Below are 20267 nucleotides of genomic sequence, written 5' to 3' on the forward strand. Positions count from 1 at the left end.
CTATCTAAAAATGAGGTGACCTTTTTTGTACACATGCACACACACACATACATACACACACACACACACACACACACACACACACACACACACACACACACACACACACACACACACACACACACACACACACACACACACACACACACACACACACACACACACACACACACACACACACACACACACACACATACATACACACAGACATCATCTCAACTCATCCAGCTGAGTCGATTGGTATATAACACTTGACCCCTCCGGGGGCTCTATCAAATTTTCGTTTTTGGAGTGAACATATAGCCTTTCGGTACACCTTGGTGTACGAGAAAGGCAAAAATAAGAAAAAAAACTTTCCCAAAGGCATCATGTACCTTGTGCTAACTAATAGTTTAAGCACAATCATTTTTGTCTTCGTAAGTACGGCTCTGGACCCTTTGTACATTGATTCAGACACGTGATATCATAATATCACACAGTACTAGACAGAGCGTTAATGATTAATCATAAATTTAATCATGATTAATGATTAATGATTAAGATTAATCAAAATCATTAATCATAATCACAAAAAAATCTCACTTAATCATTAATCATTAATCTTAATCACACTGTTTTTGCAATCTAATCATTAATCAGTAATCATAATCATAAGAAAAAAATATTAATCAATCATTAATCATTCATCACCAAAAATGATTCACCATATAAAATATATGATCGAATTTAAATTGGTTCAAATGCTGTTCTAAATAATATAATTTATATTTTTTTTTCAAAAATCTTTCGGACAGAGTTATCTTTTACTTTTTAAACTTCAAAAACATGTTAAACAATTAATATATTTTAATCATTTCCAGTTTTGTGTGATTGATTAATCATAATTAATCATGATTTTTAATCAATGAGACATTTTTAATCATTAACCATAATCATTAATCACAGATAAAACCAATTCTAATCATTAATCATAATCTTTAATCACCCTTCCCGAGCAGAAGAGAATAACAACAGCATAACAAAATGCGTTATTTTGGCAAAATAACTGCATAATGGAATTAGTAATTTTCATGTTATTAACATAACATATTGAGTTATAAACTTGGCTGTCATAAGCGGCAAAATAACAAGACACATAACAAAAATTTGTTCCTGAAAAATCAATTTAATAACATGTTTTGTTAGTGGCAATAACAACTTAATAACAGTGAATTTGGGAAATATTTCAATAACATATTTTGATATTAAAGAGTTATTAAATTAGTTAAAAATTAGGGTAAAAACTAACTTTTTTTACTCATTTTTGGGTAATTATTTTAAGTGTGTTATTCTATTTTTAGAAAATAATAGGCCACATAAAAAAAATTTCGAATTCATTATAAAACTTACAAACATCGACGGGATTTGAACCTCCAATCCTGCTATCGTAAATTTCCAGTCGCCTTTACCAATGAGGCTATCACAGCACTTGCAGTGGGGACGATAGAAGCTTTACTGGTTCTACGTATTGCCAGTTTCCCTATTCCCCCATTTCATGTTTGCCAGTCGCAGGACAAAAATAGACAGAGATTTGAATGCAAGATCAAACAACGAACCTCTCTCTCTTACCAACAGCGCTATCGCGGTGCGCAGACATGTGCACTGTAACACTAATAACAGTGGTGGCGTTCGCAGGGCCCGTCGTCGGCTGTTTCGGAACAAGGAGAACGACGAAAAAGTTGCTAGTCGACTATTTATGATTGAGCTTCGTCATGGGGTGCATTTTGGCGGCGACAAAGATCCTTTCCAGACGGAGATGATTTTATTTAATTTTTTGTTTTGTTCGCGTTGTGAGAACGGCGATTATACACGTACCTACGTGAGCGAAGGTAAAAGGTAATTATATCATATGCCGATATGATTACTTCTGCAGATGCTGTTTAGTTTTATCCTGTTTTAGATTATTTTTAGTAATGAAAAAAGATATTTATGACATAATGTCAAACAATATATGATCGAATAACAAAAAAGCCCGAAAGAAAAAAAAGTTATAATAGACAAATGCAATCATCAATTGAGCAGAATTGTCTGTATAGTTGACATTTTTATTGATTAGAATTATTTAGTAGGTACCATATTTGCTATCTCCACTCTCACTAACATTCATTACTTCGTAATACATAGTCTGTTCGATACTTTTTGACGTTATAATTAGAGGTTAGAATAGCAGTACATATGACATGACATATAATTTCAACTAAGTTTACTCAATTTTGAGATAAAAAGAACTCATTTGCAGATGTATCACTTTTTGAAGCTAAAATTTTACTTAACCTATAAGAATTGGGAATCGTAGAAAAGTGATAGGAATTTGGCACCGTAACGGAACTGGGATATTGAAAGAAGGAAATTAATACAAAGATAAAGCATTTTCATAATTCAAATCTCAATTTGTTCATCGAGCACATGTTCTGTTGTGCTGCACGTGGATGTCAAAGCGTTTTCAACAGTGTAATTACGAAGCATATTTCACGAGAGACCATATTTTTTTCAATACGCTAACTCCAACAACGCCGATATTAGAATAGAGGAGCTTAGAAGCAAAGGGGTGTAAGTTACAAAAACCCACTTTCGAGTAAATAAGCTTTGAAGTTTTTCACCAGTTTTTCATCCCATTCAAAATGTATGGAGTTTCAATATCAACCCAATTTTCTCTGATTTACTGTAATTTTTCTAATCATCATAAAAATAATCTTTAAAAAGTTCCTGTGAGCTTGAAATCTGAAGATTTTTTGATATGTTCAGCTCAAACTCGACAAAACGGTCACTTACACCTCTTTGCATCTGGGCCTCTCAATAGCATAAGGATATGTTCCAGAAAATTTGGACTTTTGGGAATACCGCGTAACCCAATCGTTCTATTCGCATAACCAATCAATAAAAAAAGATGTCTTATTCAAACGAGTTTAAGTTCACTTAAATCGGTTCAAAGTTGAAAAAATATGAGTACTTTTCAGTTTTGAGGGTAGCCGGATACGCTTCCGGCATTCTACGCAATGAAAAACAAGCAAAACTGCAGCCCCTCAACAGCAATTGAATGTTTTTTTTTTTTAATTTTTCAATTACATAGAATAAAGCTGTTTCCTTATAAACATTTTCTGATCTTTTACCTGCTATCCATCGACCTTTTTCTCTACAAGCAATGAAAAAAAAACGAATACTTAATCAAATTTCTCATTTTTTGTAATATAGCTAAAAATTAAAATTATTTCATATTCTGATATAATTATGTTATTTTTGCAACTGATTATTTTGTTCAGTTGCAAAAATAACAAAGTTATAACAGAGTTTGTTCTGATTTATTTGTAACAAAACTAGTTACAAAAGATTATAATATATTTTCTTATAATTTAGTTTGAAAAAGTTTGAAACAGTCCATGTCATAACAAAATTATAACATAATTTGTTAGTTATATCACATTAAGATATAATTATGATATATTATTGTTATGTTCATCTAGTCGGGTATGGCCTCCACTTTAGCATCCTATTCTACATCATATATGACTTCGTGATGGCTGAGAATTCTATATATTTAGACCAACATGTTAGAATGCGAACTTCAGTTTCTCTCTTCCCTAATAGGTGTATTTTCAACTATTCATGTACCTATCTTTCAAATAGGTAGATCCGACTTCATCCTCTGGAACGACAGGGAAAACATGTGAAATACAAAATATTTCTGAAAAATCCCATTCAAAACCATCTACAATTTTGGATTCAGCTGTCTGTATTAGCTTCGTTCAAACAAGTTTATTCCATAAGTTTGACATTTTTATCATTGAAATTCACATGTCAAAGGCGGAATCTGGAACGTCCCTTTGAAAACCTTAAAAACCTTCAATATCGTCTGCTATGTTCTCGTTTAGATGTATGCAGGGTACTGCGCCACTTGGGCAGTGGCTAGTATTTTGGGTACTTTTCAGCTACAACTCAGTCAATTTCAGAAATTTAGCAAAACCTCGCGCCGCCCAGCAGGGACTTTGTTTTGTACACATTACAGCACCTCCATGTCACGTAATATACCATACCTCTTATCAAATGTGATACCGTAAGTGTACCATACTTTGCGCACCTAGGGCCTAACTTTGCGCACTTTTCAAAAAATCGTTAAACAGTTTTTCTGGTGCATTATGCAAACTTTTTCCCACGGAATACTAGCTAGTGATATGGGGCATGCACTTTGTCTCAGTTTGGATGTAATGATAAATGGAAGAGGAAGACAAATTGATGAGTGAATATGCAGTTGTTTTCCCTCAAATGCTGTAAATAACGTTGTAGAATGACGTAGGTTTTGTTTCAAAATTTGTTTTAGTTTAGATAGCAATACCATAAAGTATTTGTGCACTCTCAATAATACAATAATAACCAAACTTGTTCCACAACAGAATGTAATATTGAGATGTTATTTAAGGGCTGCATACCAATTGCTTGGTCATAACAAAATAAGATTGTCCAACAAAACATGTTATGGAAACGTAATTCCTTGATAATTCAATAATAACAAAACAAGATATAAAAACAGGTTTTGTGATTTCGTAGTTATTAATTTGATATTCCCCTCTGCTCGGGTTAAAATAAAATTAATCATTAATCATAATCAATAATCACCTAAATTTGAATTTTAATCATCAATGATTAATCATGATTAAAATTTTTGTTAATCATGAACGCTCTGGTACTAGACAATGGCACACAATTAGGTGCACCTCTTGGGACGTGCTATCATACCGATAAGATCTGTTTTAACATTGTCGATACTGCAGAATACAAAACAGCAATGAATTTTTTGATACATTGTTCCTAATCTGTGCCATTGAATCACGTGCGTAATCGCAGATTTATTATTGCTTACAACAGCTGCTATATGTATTCTTGTATACGTTCCAGATTTCAACATTGTGACACATAGATAAAAAGGCGCTTTGATGCTTTCTAAACCTTGTGCATACTCATTGACTCAAATAAACCTTTGATTTGTTGATTGATTGAAGTGGTCATCAACAATGTTCAACATTGTTATTGTTGTAAAGGCTTAGTCTTGCAATTACTACTCATTCCTATTGGACAAGGTATAATTCAGAATAGTCAGATATTTGAAGTCAACACAAGCTAGTCAACGCACATCTGCATTGTTGAAAAATGATTGATAACACAGCGCAACATTTTTTTGTCTCAAGAGCAAACTTATGTGTCTCCGAAGGATTTTGGGCCGCTGAATCCGAATCCGGGCTCAGATTTGCTCTAACACGTCACAATTTTGAGCTATACCTCAATTTATAGGACAAAATATGCGATTTTGGGGTTTTTTGACTGCAAGCCATTAAGCAAGGAAATATTTTTTTAAGCAATCAAAAGGTTAATTGGTCAATTAGCATCTAAATTTACGACTCATGCAAAATATTTCGTTTTACCAAATCAAATTTGAGAGATTTAAGCATTTCATGTAAGTATGAAAACTTGCATGCAACTTTTGGAGGGTGACTTGTATGGGAAATATCGTACCTAACATAAATCGCTTAAAACTATCAAATTCGATTTGGTAAAACGAAATATTTTGCATGAGTCGTTAATTTAGATGTTAATTGACCAATTAACCTTTTGATTGCTTAAAAAAATATGTCCTTGCTTAATGGCTTGCAGTCAAAAAATCCCAAAATCGCATATTTTGCCCTATAAATTGAGGTATAGCTCAAAATTGTGACGTGTTAGAGCAAATCTGAGCCCGGATTCGGATTCAGCGGCCCAAAATCCTTCGGAGACACATTAGTTTGTTCTTGAGACAGACCAAAAGTTAATTTTTGTTACGCTGTGTAATCTTTGTTCCCAAGTATCGCAATTTTGGTCGGATGATGGTCCCGGAGGCGATTGTTTCTGGTTGTTGGACGCAATGACACTTCTTGCAGGTAATGATTCAAATCCTGATCGAATAACGCTTGATTTTTAACTCTCTGATTTAGGGGTTCAAAGTGATTCGACCACAAACTGGACTAAAGAACGCAGTATTAGAATCTTCAGCAATTGCTTGTTTGTTTTCGGAATATCTATGCTAGCCCTAGATGTGTTGAGTGATTTTCTGGAAAGATGGGATGACAATTTTGTGAAAGTTATGGCATTACTCAAATTGACATCCATATGTCTGTCGTGCCTGAAAACGGTTGCAATCGTATTTCTCAAAGAACCAATTGCAACTCTCAGGACATTCATCCTTAGTCAGCGCATTAACTCCGGAGATGAAGTTTTCGACGCACTCGAGTGCAGAAAGCTCAACGAAACTGCCCGAACGATGCTGCGTTGTATGTTGGGATTGATTGTCGTGGAGATGATCCTCCTATCAATCCCAAACCAAACCATGGACAATGTGTTCAGGATGCCGCCCGTGTTGCTGCACATCGGAGAAACACCTTCGCGTATTGTTCATGCCCTGTTCATGTGCTCGTTACCGGTGTTTTTGCTTCCCAGACTTTTTTCCAACATTGCGTACATTGGTGTCCTCATCATGGGAATGCAAATGAAGCTCAGAATGTTGGCCCATCGATACCGAGGAATGCTGAACTTGACGGCTTCAAACGTGGAAAGTTATCTTGATCGTGTCGACAATGATTTGCGGGTAACTGTGAATCAACAATTGGAATTTGTAGAGTAAGGCTTCCCTAAATTATTATTACATTTCAATGATCTGTTTTGAATTCGTGTTACAGGCAGTTCAACAAGTTGGCTTATATGGTGAGCACGATGTTCCTGATAACCCATTACTACTCAATGTTCAGCATTGGTGCCATAATTTTCATGTGGCAAAATATGGGATTCAACGGATTTTCCACCGTTTTCCTGCTGACATTCCTGTCGCTGTTGCTGGAATACTACGTTTGGTGTCACCTGGTGGACTCGTTTCATGATGTGGTATGTGACGTGCTCCGTTGCTCCCGCATTCCTAAAACTTTTTTTCCCTGTAATTTTCTATATTCACAGGCCAGCAGTATGGGAGAAGAAATCTACGAAATTTGCGTTCATATACCGCACAGCCGCGACCATCATTCGAAGTACATTCAGCTGAGAACGAGCCTGATCATTATTTGGATCAACAACAGCAACGGTTATACCGTGAATTGCTTCGGATTGCTGAATCTTTCGATACTAACGTTTGTCGATATGGCTAACATCACCTACTCCTTGTTGATGTTTCTGATCAATGTGGGCTGAATTTGTAGCGAACTTTTGGTAAACTTGTTACAGCACTTTTTTAACTCTTCTAACTAGCTATTGAACAACCTATTAAGGACTGTTCAATTTATAAAACGGACAACTTGCTTGTGCGATATCTTTTTTATTTTTCAATAAAATCGTTATCAGTTTTTTGCATAACTTTCTATAGCAATTTTCAAATGTAGGAAAAACATAACATTGAGTAAAATGTTCTTTATTGTGTAACTGAAGCGGTTTTCGTAAAACATCAATAAAACCCATTTCTCAAAATTCGACATAACTTTCCACACATTTAACATGCACATTTTCATGAAGTTTTCAATGTATTACAATCTCATACTATTCTACTGAAGGTAAAGCTCAATAGTTGGTCAGCAATAATGCACAAGGCAGCCTCCAGCTTCATATAGTGAGTTGCCTTGTTTTCATAGTAGTCCTGTGTTTCAAAAGCACAACGGATTCGGCTGAAAATTTGTCCAGAGTAGTATAGTATTGCTTTCTGAATGATACAGAAGAAAAAGTTACTTTAAATTGCATTCTTCATCAAAAATTAAATCCATAAAGATGGTCATAGTAAAAAACTGCTTACTTTTTGCTCCATTGATGCAGTTTTTCGACTCTAGCGAATCTTGTTATTATTTATTTTCAACAAAGTTGGTCCTATGCTATTGTACGCCTTATTTAATAATAATTAGATGTAAAGTTTTCATTTCCAACATCATTGTTATGCTAAATTTTGCATAAGGTTGCATTGTTATTTGGAAGAACCTTCAGAAAACGAAACTGTTTTGATTACTGTACCTGCAATGGCGCACAGTATCCAAACCAGCAATGCTATTAAAAAGCGGTTTTCTGCATTTGAAACCACATTATTCCTACTTTCGACTGAATGCATAAAATAATTGTTTATTTAATATGTTTATGCCCTTTTCGCCCTACAATTGAATTTTATTCAGAAAATTGAATCTGACTTAAGACTTTGATATCTCAACAACTAATTTTCCAATTGAGTTTAAATTTCGCCAGAATGTTTATTACTCATGCTGCTGCAGCATGGCACTTAGTTTTCTGATATCTAAAGCGATATACCATATGTGAACAGTAATTTTATTTATTTTTCAAATTTTCAGCAATCGAAAATTTCACCTCATTTTACATCTGGCCGATTTTCTATAAAATAAAACTATTTTTATTCGATTCAAAAATGATTACCATAATGATAGATGATGTACTGAAAAACAAAGCAAGGGTGGTTAAATTTGAACTAGGCGTCTTTTTTTATAGCCTTGTTAAGTTGTCCGTTTTATAAATTGAACAGTCCTTAGTATTCTTACAAAATGTTTGCTAAGTAGCATTGGCGTAGCTAGCTTTTTCTTTTTTCTCACTCACTCTCCTAAACAAACACGAGAAAAAGGAGGATAAAAGAGGGGGCACAGGCCCCCTCTTGAATCCTGCCCTATCTCGTGCTTGTTTAGGAGAGTGAGTGAGAAAAAAAGAAAAGGGTAGCTACGCCAATGCTAAGTAGTACTTGCGAGGTGACCTAGCAGAGAAATTTTCAAAGAATTCCTATAAAAATCGTGGAATAAACTAAGAATGTCTTAAACACCTCATTGTCGGAAGGATTAACAGAAATTGCTAAAAATAATAGAGAGAGTACCTGTTTGAATTTTCAGCGAAATTTTCAGAGCTAAAGGTTAAGTGTACCAGTTATCACTGTGCTAGTTCTCTATTTTGCCATACAGGGAATTTAGAAAATTTTAAAACTTTGCATCATTTTGCGTGTTTCAATATTAGAGTGCATTTCAAATTACGCTGATAATGCACTCGAAGATGTTTGTAGCTGGAGAACTTTCCTAAAATCCACTATGGCCAAATAGGGAACCACTATGGTGTTTACTGGTATACTTACCCAACTTAAAGTAATTTCATAACTAGTCTGGCAGTTTTAATTGATATTCATTCTGGTATAGTTTATAGACGAACATTTAGGGAAGCTGCTATCTGGACCTCTAATTCCTAAAAGCCATTTCATTTTTATTTACAAAATAATTAAGCACTCATCCCTTTCGGGACGGAGCGCAAAATAGTGAAATATGTTGATTTTTTATTTAAAAACCGTAGTTGAAGAAATCATACCTAATTCCTAAATGTTGAAATTTTTCTGTATAATACACGAAAAGATTTTTGACGGACATGCAGTCGAAGTTTGTACAAATTGAAATAATTTGTTGCTGAATTACATAATTCACTCTGAAACATTTTCCCGGGATTTCCCTAGTTACAGAAATTAATTCAGATGTTTCACTAGCTATTCATCCAAAATGTCTCCAAAGATTATATTGAAAAAATTTTGCATGGATTACTTCACAAACACTTCATGCACTTCTACAGATACCTTGAAAGATTCCTCGAAAAAATATCAAAAGATTCATTCAGAAAACCATCAATGGATATCTTCCGTAATTCCTCCATAGATCCTTTCCAATATCCTCCAGGTATTTCTGCAGAAATTTCTACAGCAATTCCTATAGAAAATCTTCCAGGAAGGGATTCCAGGGATTCTTCGTTTATCAATTGAGAAAGAGCCCAGATCAGAAGTAGCTTTTATTAGATGAGAAGATGGTAAGTAGATTTATTTTTCAAAACTCCTTATCCTTGAAATTAATTGAAGAATCTCTTCAGACTTCCCTGAGATTCCTTCCGAAATTGCTTCAGATTTTTTTTCAGAAAGTCACACACGGATTTTGCAGGTTCTTTAGGAATATTTTGCATGAACTGATTTTAAGTTCCTGTGGAATTTCCTTTAGAATAACCGTCAAAATTTTCCCTAGAGGAAACTCCAAACAATTATCCAAGAATTCCTATAGAAAAGCTTCCATGAGATTCCTCAGAAAGCCTTCTTATATTCTTTCAGGAATTCATACAAGGATTCTTCCAGGAAATTATCCACGGGTTCCTTCATAAATAATGCTTTCAGCGATTCAATGCAAATCAAAAGTTCAAGATTCCATCGCTAAAGATTTCTTATGAAAACCGTCCACGTATTCCTTTAGAAATTTCCCTGAAAATTTCTTCAAAAATTTCTTTATGAGTTTTCTTCTAAACATTCCGTAACTCACGCGGTTGGGCACCCCCACCAGCACCACGCTAAAGCTGCACACAAAATCAAGATTTTTTCAACGTGCTGTACAAAATACAACAGCGCGATCGCTCGAGGGCTAAATTTTTCCAAGAATTTCTATAGAATCCTTCCTATGGATTTCTTCAGGAGGGACTCCTGAAGTTTGGTCTAATATTCTACCATGGTTTCTTTCAGAAGTTCCTACACCGGTTTTTCTTCAGAAGATTTTAAAAACTCTTTGATAAATATCTCCAGGTCTTCCTTCCGATATTTCCTTAAGAGTTTCACCAAAACATTTCCCAAGAATTCTTTTGGATGAGCATTCATGAATTTTTTTTCCGAAACTACGCAAGGGTATATTTTAGAATATTTCTAGAGAATCGTTTGGAAAACCCTTCGGATATGTCTCCAGAAATTCATTACTAATGTTCTTTCGACAGTGATTCCTTCAGAAAGTATTTCTATTTTTTTTTTTTCAAAAATTCTTCCAGTTGTTTCTTCAGTAAATCTTCCAGAGATTCATTCAGAAATCTATACAGGTATTTCTCCAAGAAGTCTATCAGAGATTTGTTCAGGAATTGCTCACACAGAAATGTGTCCAAGATTTTTTTTCAGGAATTTATCCTTAAAATTTATCAATAATTCCTCCAGAGATTCTTGCGTTCTCACTTTCTGTGATTCAGGCAGGCATTCCCCCAGAAATTCCTGCAGGAGCTCATTCAGAGTTTGAGCGTTTTTTCTCTAAGTTTAACTTCATGCACTTCTCCACGGAATCATTTAGAAATTTATTCAGATATATTTATCAAAAAATATATCAAGATTTTTTTCCGGGGATTTTACAGAAGCTTTGCAAAGCGTTCCTCCAGGTAAGTCTACTGGAATTATATCAGAAATACGTTCACAATTGCCCAGGAATACTATCAAAAAATCCTTAAACAATTTGATTTGAAGATTTTTTTAGAAGTTTTCCTGAAAAAACGCAATATGTTTAATTTTCTATGACTACCACCAAAGATTTCGTCAGGTATTTCTCTAGAAATACCTTTCTCGGAAATTCCTTCAAGAATATCACTGGAACTTCTTCAGATATTTCTCCAGAGATTTATTCAGGAATACATCCTGAGGTTTCTGCTGGGATTCTTCAGAGTTTCCTACATTGACTCTGTAAGAAATTCCTGGTTGAATTGTTTCTAAAATTTCATCAAGAATTCTTTCAAAAATATCCCCACACACTTCTTCAGAATTTCAAAGATATCTCCAGGAAAAACAGCAGGGAATTTCTACAACGTTGTTCCATTTTGGTTTTTAGAAATTCCTCAAAATAAATCTCAAAAAAATCCTTGAATGATTCTGTCGGAAATTCTTCCAATTCTTCCTCCACGAATTTCTTGAGAAATTCTTTCAGGAATTTCCGCAGAAATTGCTTGCTATATTCCACCAATTATTTTCCTCAGAAGGTCTCCCACAAATTGCTCAAAAGTACTGGAAGAACCTATCGAATTTCTAAAGTAATCTCTGGAGAATCGAGTGAATCAAGTGAATGGCCATGCTGCAGCTTATGACAAATTTTTGGACAAGAAATCCAGAAAGTAATTTCTAAAATTATCTCTGGAGAATGGCTTGGCTAAATACCTTAAAAATAGAAATATACAGATATCACAGCATAAGTTGCAAACAATGTTACTGGGCGAATTCTCCTAGAAATGCTTTAATAATTATTTAGTAGTTGCCTGGAGGATTTTCTGAATCAATCCTTGAAGTACTCCGGGAGATACTTCTGGAGGGATTCTTAGAAGAATCTTTATATACAAAAATGCAGGGCATAAGTGCGACCTCACATAACTCGCGAACGGTACGTCCGATTTCGGTCGTCTTGGTTTTGTTCTGCTAATTTTTGCCCTATAAAGGTTTATGAACCAAAAAACGTGAGGATTTTTTTTTTTTTGAAAACTCATTTTTCATGCACTTTGAGCGGGACTTGGACTTAGCTAGCGACTTGAAACCGTCAAAAAACGCAGTAGGCAAGACAAAGTTTGCCGGATACAGCTAGTTTTTTATACAATTCCGGAATGTTTTTTTTTGCCTTTCTCGTACACTAAGTGTACTGGAAAGGCTATAGGGTAGGGCGGGGCAAGATGAGCTCCCTAAGGATCACGTTGAATTTATTAAAAGTGAACACAATTTTTCAAGGTACCTCTCAGTAGTCTCAGTAGTTCTTTTCTGTATCATGTTTTCTACCACCCATAAACATGGAAGGGTTCAGAATTCACAATAAGGATGATTTATTTGACTAAACAAAAAATATGTTTTATGGTCAGTTCGAACATGCTGCGGGGCAAGACGAGCACCCCTACGGGGCAAGAAGAGCACTCCATTAAAACCCAATCTTTTAACTATTAATTGGCCATACAGTGATTGATATAGCTAATCTTGTTTATAGCTATGGTATCACGTTCCAAAATTATCAGTTTCTTTTTAGATTATTAAAAAATGCGGTTTTATAATACTTTATACGAAATGACCCGAAAAACAATGAACGATTATTAGGTGGTTTATTTTTAAAATTTACACTACCAAATAGTTACAGAGGATACGAAAACCTATGTTTGGCACTATTGAGCGGATTACAATAATTTCAAAATATTTTCTTTACTCCCATCATGGGTGCTCATCTTGCCCCAATATAGAGAAATAACTAAAATTGAATAAATTTTAATGTTTGTAGTTAGAAAATATTCTCTAATATAACTTAAAATGCTTTGTTGTATGCTAGTAATGTTGGCTGATAACCAGAATCATGGTAAAAATTTGATTCTGACGTAAAAACCTTATTTTATTTTGATGATTTCTTATAAGGAAATGCCAAAAATCCATGCTATTGACTAATTTGACGATATTTTTCAATTCGTTCATTATGAAGCACCTTTTTTTCAGGTTTACAAACAGGATGAACTTTATTCTAACGGACTATGATGTTGTTTGGACAAAATTCATCATAAAAGTAGTAAAACGGAGGGGTGCTCATCTTGCCCCTGGTGGCCATTCTGCCCCGTCCTACCCTATGTTCACTCCAAAAATGACTTTTTGATAGAAGGCCCGGAGGGTTAAATTACATATACCAATCGACTCAGCTCGACAAATTGAGGTGATGTCTGTGTGTGTGTGTGTGTGTGTATGTGTGTATGTGTGTGTGCAGGCGTGTATGTGTGTGTCTGTATGTGTGTGTACAAAAAACTCACATCACTTTTTGGCAGTAAACCTCAAAAGATTTTAATGACCGACGGTTCATTCGACGCGGCATCTGGTCCCATTGTTTCCTATTGAAAATGGTTCGAATCGATCCAGCCGTTCCGGAGTTATGGCCGTTTAGGTGTTCCGAACCAGTACCTTTGGAAGGACCATATATAAAAATGTAACAAACACATACATGCGACACATCAAACTGCGGCATTTTCGATTACCTGATAAACAGTTAGCAAGAAAACAATCTCAGACCATATCTGAACCGGTAGTGTTTCGGAACTGGTTCCAGATGTCCCGCTAGAAGTTGCCAAATATAAAAGTGATCCAAAACTATGCATGCGACATATCAAACCGTGGCATTTTTAATTACCTGATAAACAGTTAGCAAGACAATAATCTCAGACCATATCTGAACCGGTAGTGTTCCGGATTCGGTTCCGGATGTCCCGCTGGAAATATAAAAGTGATCCAAAACTATGCAAGCGACACATCAAACTGCGGCATTTTCGATAAATTGATGAACAGTTAGCTAGAAAACAGTCTCAGACCATATCTGTACCGGTAGTGTTCCGGAACCCGTTTCGGATGTCCCGCTGGAAGTGGCCAAATATATAAGTAAACCAAATCCATGCATGCGACATATCCATGCGCGGCTTTTATGATAATGGAAGGTTGGCATAAAAAAGACTCAGACCATATCTGGACCGGTAGTGTTTCGGAACCGGTTCCGGGTGTCCCGCCGGAAGTGGCCGTATATAAAAGTGAACAAAACTTTTGCATGCGGCACATCAAATCACGACTTTTCCGACAACTTGATGACCACTAATCAAGGAAGTAGGCTAACACCACATTAGGGACTGCCAGTAGTGCCGAAACTAGTTCCGAGTTTCCTTCTAAAGCGGCTAAATATAAAATTGAAACAAACCCATGCATGCAAAACAGCAAAGCGTGGCTTTTTTGATAGCCTAATAAACTTAGCAAGCAAATAGGCTCAAACCAAACCCATGCATTGAGGTATCGTGGCTTTTTAGGTAACATGATGAACAGTTGCAAAAAAATAGACGCAAGCCATATCAGTGTGTCACGGAGCCGATTCCGGGTGTCCCGCCAGAAATGGTCAAATGTAAAAGAGAACATGTATTGGTTCTGCGACATATCAAAGACTTATAACTTGATAAATGGTTAGCCAGCAAATAATCACAGACCATACTTGGGAGAACCGATAGTGTTCCAGAACTGGTGATGAGACAAGAAACCTGCCAGAAGTGGTAAGATATAGAGGGAAACCAAACCAGAGCGGCGTTTTTGATAATCTGATGAACAATCAACAAGAAAAGAGTCTCAGGGCACACCTAGAATTAGTAATAGTATTTCGGAATCGGTTGCGGGTGTTCCATTGGAAGTGATTAAATAGAAGTGAACCAAAATCATGCATGTGACACATAAAATCGTGGCTTTTTCAAAAATTTGGCGAACGGTTAGCAAGAAAATAGCCTCAGATCACATTAATAATAGGCTTTTCAAGTAATCCGATGAACAGCTGACAATAGCATAGTCTCAGACTATATTTGAGATAACCGGGATCGGTCCCGCCGGAAGTGGTCAAACGTAAAACTGAACAAAACTCATGCAAGCTGCACATCAAATATCGAAATTAAAAAAGTGAACAAAATAAACGTCAAAGCGATAAATCAAATCGTGGCTTTTTTGATAGCCTGTAATCGTTGGGTAAGATGATAAGTGAAGAAATGGTCAAAGTCTTCATACACTCCCGTTCAAAAGTTTGGGGTCACCCCCTCAAAAAACATGTCATTTTTTTAGACCCATATCTCCGCCAATTTGCGTCCGATTTCAAAACCCTAGGTTTCATTCAAAAGATAATAAGTCAAAGAAACTTTGAACATGATTTAAAAGAAACATTTTTCAAAAAATTTTGTATGTAAACTTAACCCAAATTTGCCAAATTTTCTAAAAATGAATATAAACTTACGGCAGTGTCGCAGGAAGTTGGGTCGACCAAATTTTAAGATGAGAGCGGTAATATGACCCATTTTCTATTAGCTTTCAACTGCTTTTTACAGAACTTAGCTAAACAATCTAGAAAAAAAGTTATTAAGTAAATTAATCCTTGATGTCATCGATCAAAAGTTTGGGGTCACCCCTCAATATGATGTATCGGCCAAAAGTTTGGGGTCACTATCGTAAAACATGGAAAAGTGATTTGGTGATATCTTCGTCATCTATAGTTCAAGTTTAATTCTTTTTGGCTCATTGCAAAGATAATTAACTAAATTTACGTTTGATGTCTTTAACTTAACGTATTTAACGATTTTTGTATATAAAAATGTTATGTAAAGTTAGCACATTTTACCACGCTTCAAAAAATGAGGCAACTTTACGTTAAGTTTTAGTATGTAAATTTCAACAAATATGTGTGGTTCAATGTCTATGCAGTAAGTATCATTCATTTTGTTTCAAATCAGCCAAGAAGAATTAAAATTGAATGAAAGATGACAAAGATATCAACAAATCACTTTTCCATGTTTTACGATAGTGACCCCAAACTTTTGGCCGATACATCATATTGAGGGGTGACCCCAAACTTTTGGTCGATGACATCAAGGATTAATTTACTTAATAACTTTTTTCTAGATTTTTTAGCTAAGTTCTGTAAAAAGCAGTTGAAAGCTAATAGAAAATGGGTCATATTACCGCTCTCATCTTAAAATTTGGTCGACCCAACTTCCAGCGACACTGCCGTAAGTTTATATCCATTTTTATACAATTTGGCAACTTTGGGTTAAGTTTCCATACAAATTTTTTTGAAAAAGTTTCTTCTAAATCATGTTCAAAGTTTCTTTGACTTATTATCTTTTGAGTGAGACCTAGGGTTTTGAAATCGGACGCAAATTGGCGAAGATATGGGCCTATAAAATGACATGTTTTTGAGGGGGTGACTCCAAACTTTTGATCGGGAGTGTAAGTCAGAGAATCCGACGGTGGATGCAGAGTATCTTAGAATTACACTACCCGCCATAAATATGGAATCGCAAAGTCTAGTATTGCAACACCCCAATTGAATATTGCAGCACCCCAAAAAGTTTGGCATCACCTGAAAACCTTATGATTTACTAAGCTATATCTCAAAAACCGTATCCTCTGCAAAGTTTAGACCTCGTAAGGTCTCCAGTTAGCCTAGTGGTTAAGGCTTAGGATCGCCAATCCGGAGACGGCGGGTTCGATTCCCGTTCCGGTCGGGAAAATTTTCTCGACTCCCTGGGCATAGAGTATCATTGTACTTGCCTCACAATATACAAATTCATGCAATGGCAAGCAAAGAAAGCCCTTCAATTAATAACTGTGGAAGTGCTCAAAGAACACTAAGTTGAAGCGAGGCCGGCCAAGTCCCAGTGGAGACGTCGAGCCATAAAGAAGAAGAAGAAGAATCTCGTTTCTGCAGGGAGGAATCTCAGAAGAAATTCCAGGAGGAACCTTGAAAGAAACTGGAAAAATCCATGAATAAAATTATGGGCTTATCTTTGCAGGAACTGCTGTATGAAATCCTGAAGGAACTACTGCAGAAATCTCTGGTGGTTCAAGAGTCTGTCTTAGAGAGATCCCTGCAGAAACTTCTACAGGAATCCATGATTGAAATTTCCGAGGAATTTCAGAAGGAAATCCAGGAGGATTCTAAAAATGATTTCAAGAAGAATCCTAAGGGATTTACAGCAGAAATCCTCGAAGGAATTCCAGCGGGAATTTCTAAGGGAATTCGAGAAGGAATCCTTTAAGCAAAGATTTCTAGGAGGAATCAACGAAAAATATCCAGAAGAAATTCCAAAAGATTTTCCAGCAGGAAACCTCAAAAGAGTTCAAGTGGGAGTTTAAAAGAAAATTAGAAAAAGAGTCCCCAAAGGAATTCTAAGAGGGATCAACGAAAATTACCTTAGAGGTATTTCTGGAGGAATTCCAGGAGAAATCCCTGAGGGAATTCTAGGAGGAATCCCCGAAGGAAATCTAAGAGGAATCCCCGCAGGAATTCCAGAATGAATCTTCGAAGGAATCTTCCAAGAAATTACAGGAGAAATTTATGTATAAATCCCAGGAGGAGCCACCGAAAGAACTTCGGGAGAAATCTTCGAAGGAATTTCGAGCGGAATCCTCATAGGTTTTTTAAGAGAAAATTCCCAAGAGGAATTTCCATAGGAAGTCAAAAGGAATCCCCGAAGAAATTCAAGAAGGAATCCTCGAAGGAACTCTAGGAAGAATTTACGAATTCTAGAAAGAGTTTCCGAAGAAATTCTTGGAGAAATCACCGAATAAATTCAAGAAGGAAACTCTGAAGGAATTCCAAGAGGAAACTTAAAAGTTATTCCAGGAGGAGTTCCCGTGTTAATTTTAGGAGGAATCCCCGGCGGAATATCAGAAGGAATACCCGAAGAAATATCAAAAGGAAACTTTGAAGGAAGTCCAACAGGAATCCACGAAGGAGTTCCAAGACAAATCCCCGAAGGAACTCTAAGAGGGTACCCCGGAGGAATTCCCGGTGGAATCCACGACGGAATATCAAGAGGAATCCCCGAAAGAATTTCAGGAGGAATCCATGAAGGAAGTCCAGGAGGAATCCCCAAAGAAATTCCTAAAAGAATTTTTCAAAGTAATTCGTGAAAGAATCCTCAAAAGACTTCTAGGAGAAACCATCGAAAAAAAAATTAAGGAATCCTCGAAGAAATTTCATGTGGAAAAAATTGAAAAGGAATCTTTGAAGGAATTTTAGGGGGAATCCCCATAGGCATTTCAAGTGGAATCCCCGCAGGAATTTCAAGAGCAAATTCCGAAAATAATCCTGCGTAAATCCCAAAGAAATTCCAGCAGGACTTCAGTGGGAACTTCCAAGGGAATTCGAGGAAGAATCTCCAAAGGATTTCAAGAACGGATCAACGAAAAATATCCTCTGAAAGAGTTCCAGGAGAAATTCGTGAGGGAGTTCTAGGAGGAATCACCGAAGGAATTCCAAGAGGAATCCCCGAATGAATTCCAGAAGAAATTCCCCAAGGAATTCCAGTAGGAAACCCCGAAGGAATTCTAGGTGGAATCACCGGAGGAATTCAATGAGAAATTTCTTAAGCAATCTCCGAAGAAATTCTAAGAGGAATCACAAAAGAAATTCCAAGAGGAAACTCCAAAGGAAATCCAGGAATAACCTCCGAAGTAATTGCTGGAGGAGTTCCCGTAGAAATTCCAGGGGGAATCCCCGACGGAATGTCAGGAGGAATCCCCGAATAAATTTTAAGAGGAATCCTTGAAGGAAGTTCAGCAGGAGTTTCCGAAAGAACTCGAGGATCAATCCCCGAAATAATTCCAGGAGAAATCCCCAAAAGAACTCTAGGAGGAGACCCCGAAGAAATTCCAAAATAAATCTCCGAAAGAATTCAAGGAGAAATCTCCGAAGGAATCCCTGAAGGAAATCCAGAATGAATACTTTGACGGAATTGTAGGAGGATATCCTGAAGAAATTTCAAGAGAAATCTTCAAAGAAATCACAGGAGAAATCCCTGCAGGAATCCCAGGGGGAAGAGGAAACCCCATAGGAAGTTCAGAAGAAATCTCTGAAGAAACTCTAGGAGAAATCCCCGAAGAAATTCCAGGACTCCTGGAGGCATTCTATGAGGAATCCCTGGAGGAAATCAAGGAGGAATCTCCGTAGGAATTCTAAAAGAAATCATCGAAGAAATTCCAAGAGGAAACCCCGAAGGAATTTTAAGAGAAATCCACGTCAGCGTATCAGGAGAAATCCCCGAAAGAATTTCAAGAGGAATCCTTGAACGAATGCAACATTAATTTTGTTTGTGCACTGATCACCGGCGCGAAAAACAAAAACCAGCGGCGTGACAAACTGCGGCGTATGGCCTAGGTGATCAGAATCATGAGATAAACCATGTAAAAGTACTTCGTTTTATATGCACACTGGCGCCACATAGATACGGAATTACGCACTAAACTTACCACCATTAGATAGCCATAGACCTTCTGATCAACTTTGCCGAAGACACGAACATTCTAGGTGGTCAGAATTATGAGATAAACCATGTCAAATACTTCGTTTTAAATGCACACGGGCGTCACATAGCGGCAGAATTACTCACTAAACTTACTACCATTTGATAGCCATAGACCTTCTGATCAACATTGCTGAAGACACGAACTTTCTAGGTGGTCAGAATCTTGAGATAAACCATGTCAAAGTATTTCATTTTAAATGCACACTGGCGACACATAGCGGCGAAATTACGCACTAAACTTACTACCATTTGATAGCCATAGACCTTATGATCAACATTGCTGAAGACACGAACATTCTAGGTGGTCAGAATCTTGAGATAACCCATGTCAAAGTACTTCGTTTTAAACGCACACTGGCGCCACATAGCGGCGGAATTACGCACTAAACTTACCACCATTTGATAGACATAGGTCTTCTGACCAACTTTGCTGAAGGTCTAAACTATGCAGGGGATACGGTTTTCGAGATACAGTTCAGAAAGTAATGAAGTCTTCAGGTGATGCCAAACGTTCTGGGAGTGCTGCAATATTCAATTGGGATTGCAATACTACCCGGGTAGAGCGATATGGCAAATGAAGGGCAAATTTTACCATT

The 20267-nt window shown here is 36.4% G+C and overlaps 2 protein-coding genes across 5 annotated transcripts in view; both read left to right on the top strand.

Moving 5' to 3' along the window:
* The window catches only part of LOC109420026 (receptor-type tyrosine-protein phosphatase kappa), a 651236-nt gene that overhangs the window by 429679 nt on the left and 201290 nt on the right, over window positions 1-20267 (top strand). The gene's annotated exons all lie outside the window — the stretch shown is intronic.
* Window positions 5860-7281, top strand: LOC109417563 (uncharacterized). Its single transcript, XM_062855064.1, has 4 exons — window positions 5860-5945; window positions 6000-6681; window positions 6741-6942; window positions 7012-7281. The coding sequence occupies exons 1-4, from the start codon at window positions 5930-5932 to the stop codon at window positions 7240-7242; spliced, it is 1131 nt and encodes a 376-aa protein (XP_062711048.1). The 5' UTR covers window positions 5860-5929; the 3' UTR covers window positions 7243-7281.

Source organism: Aedes albopictus, chromosome 2 (assembly GCF_035046485.1).
Source record: "Aedes albopictus strain Foshan chromosome 2, AalbF5, whole genome shotgun sequence".
NCBI lineage: Eukaryota > Metazoa > Arthropoda > Insecta > Diptera > Culicidae > Aedes > Aedes albopictus.

Bases quoted from the DNA above. Each gene is read 5' to 3' on its own strand.
- LOC109417563 (XM_062855064.1), top strand. The intron at 6,682-6,740 runs GTAAGGCTTCCC...TTCGTGTTACAG, and splicing joins CAACAATTGGAATTTGTAGA to GCAGTTCAACAAGTTGGCTT. The intron at 6,943-7,011 runs GTATGTGACGTG...CTATATTCACAG, and splicing joins TGGACTCGTTTCATGATGTG to GCCAGCAGTATGGGAGAAGA.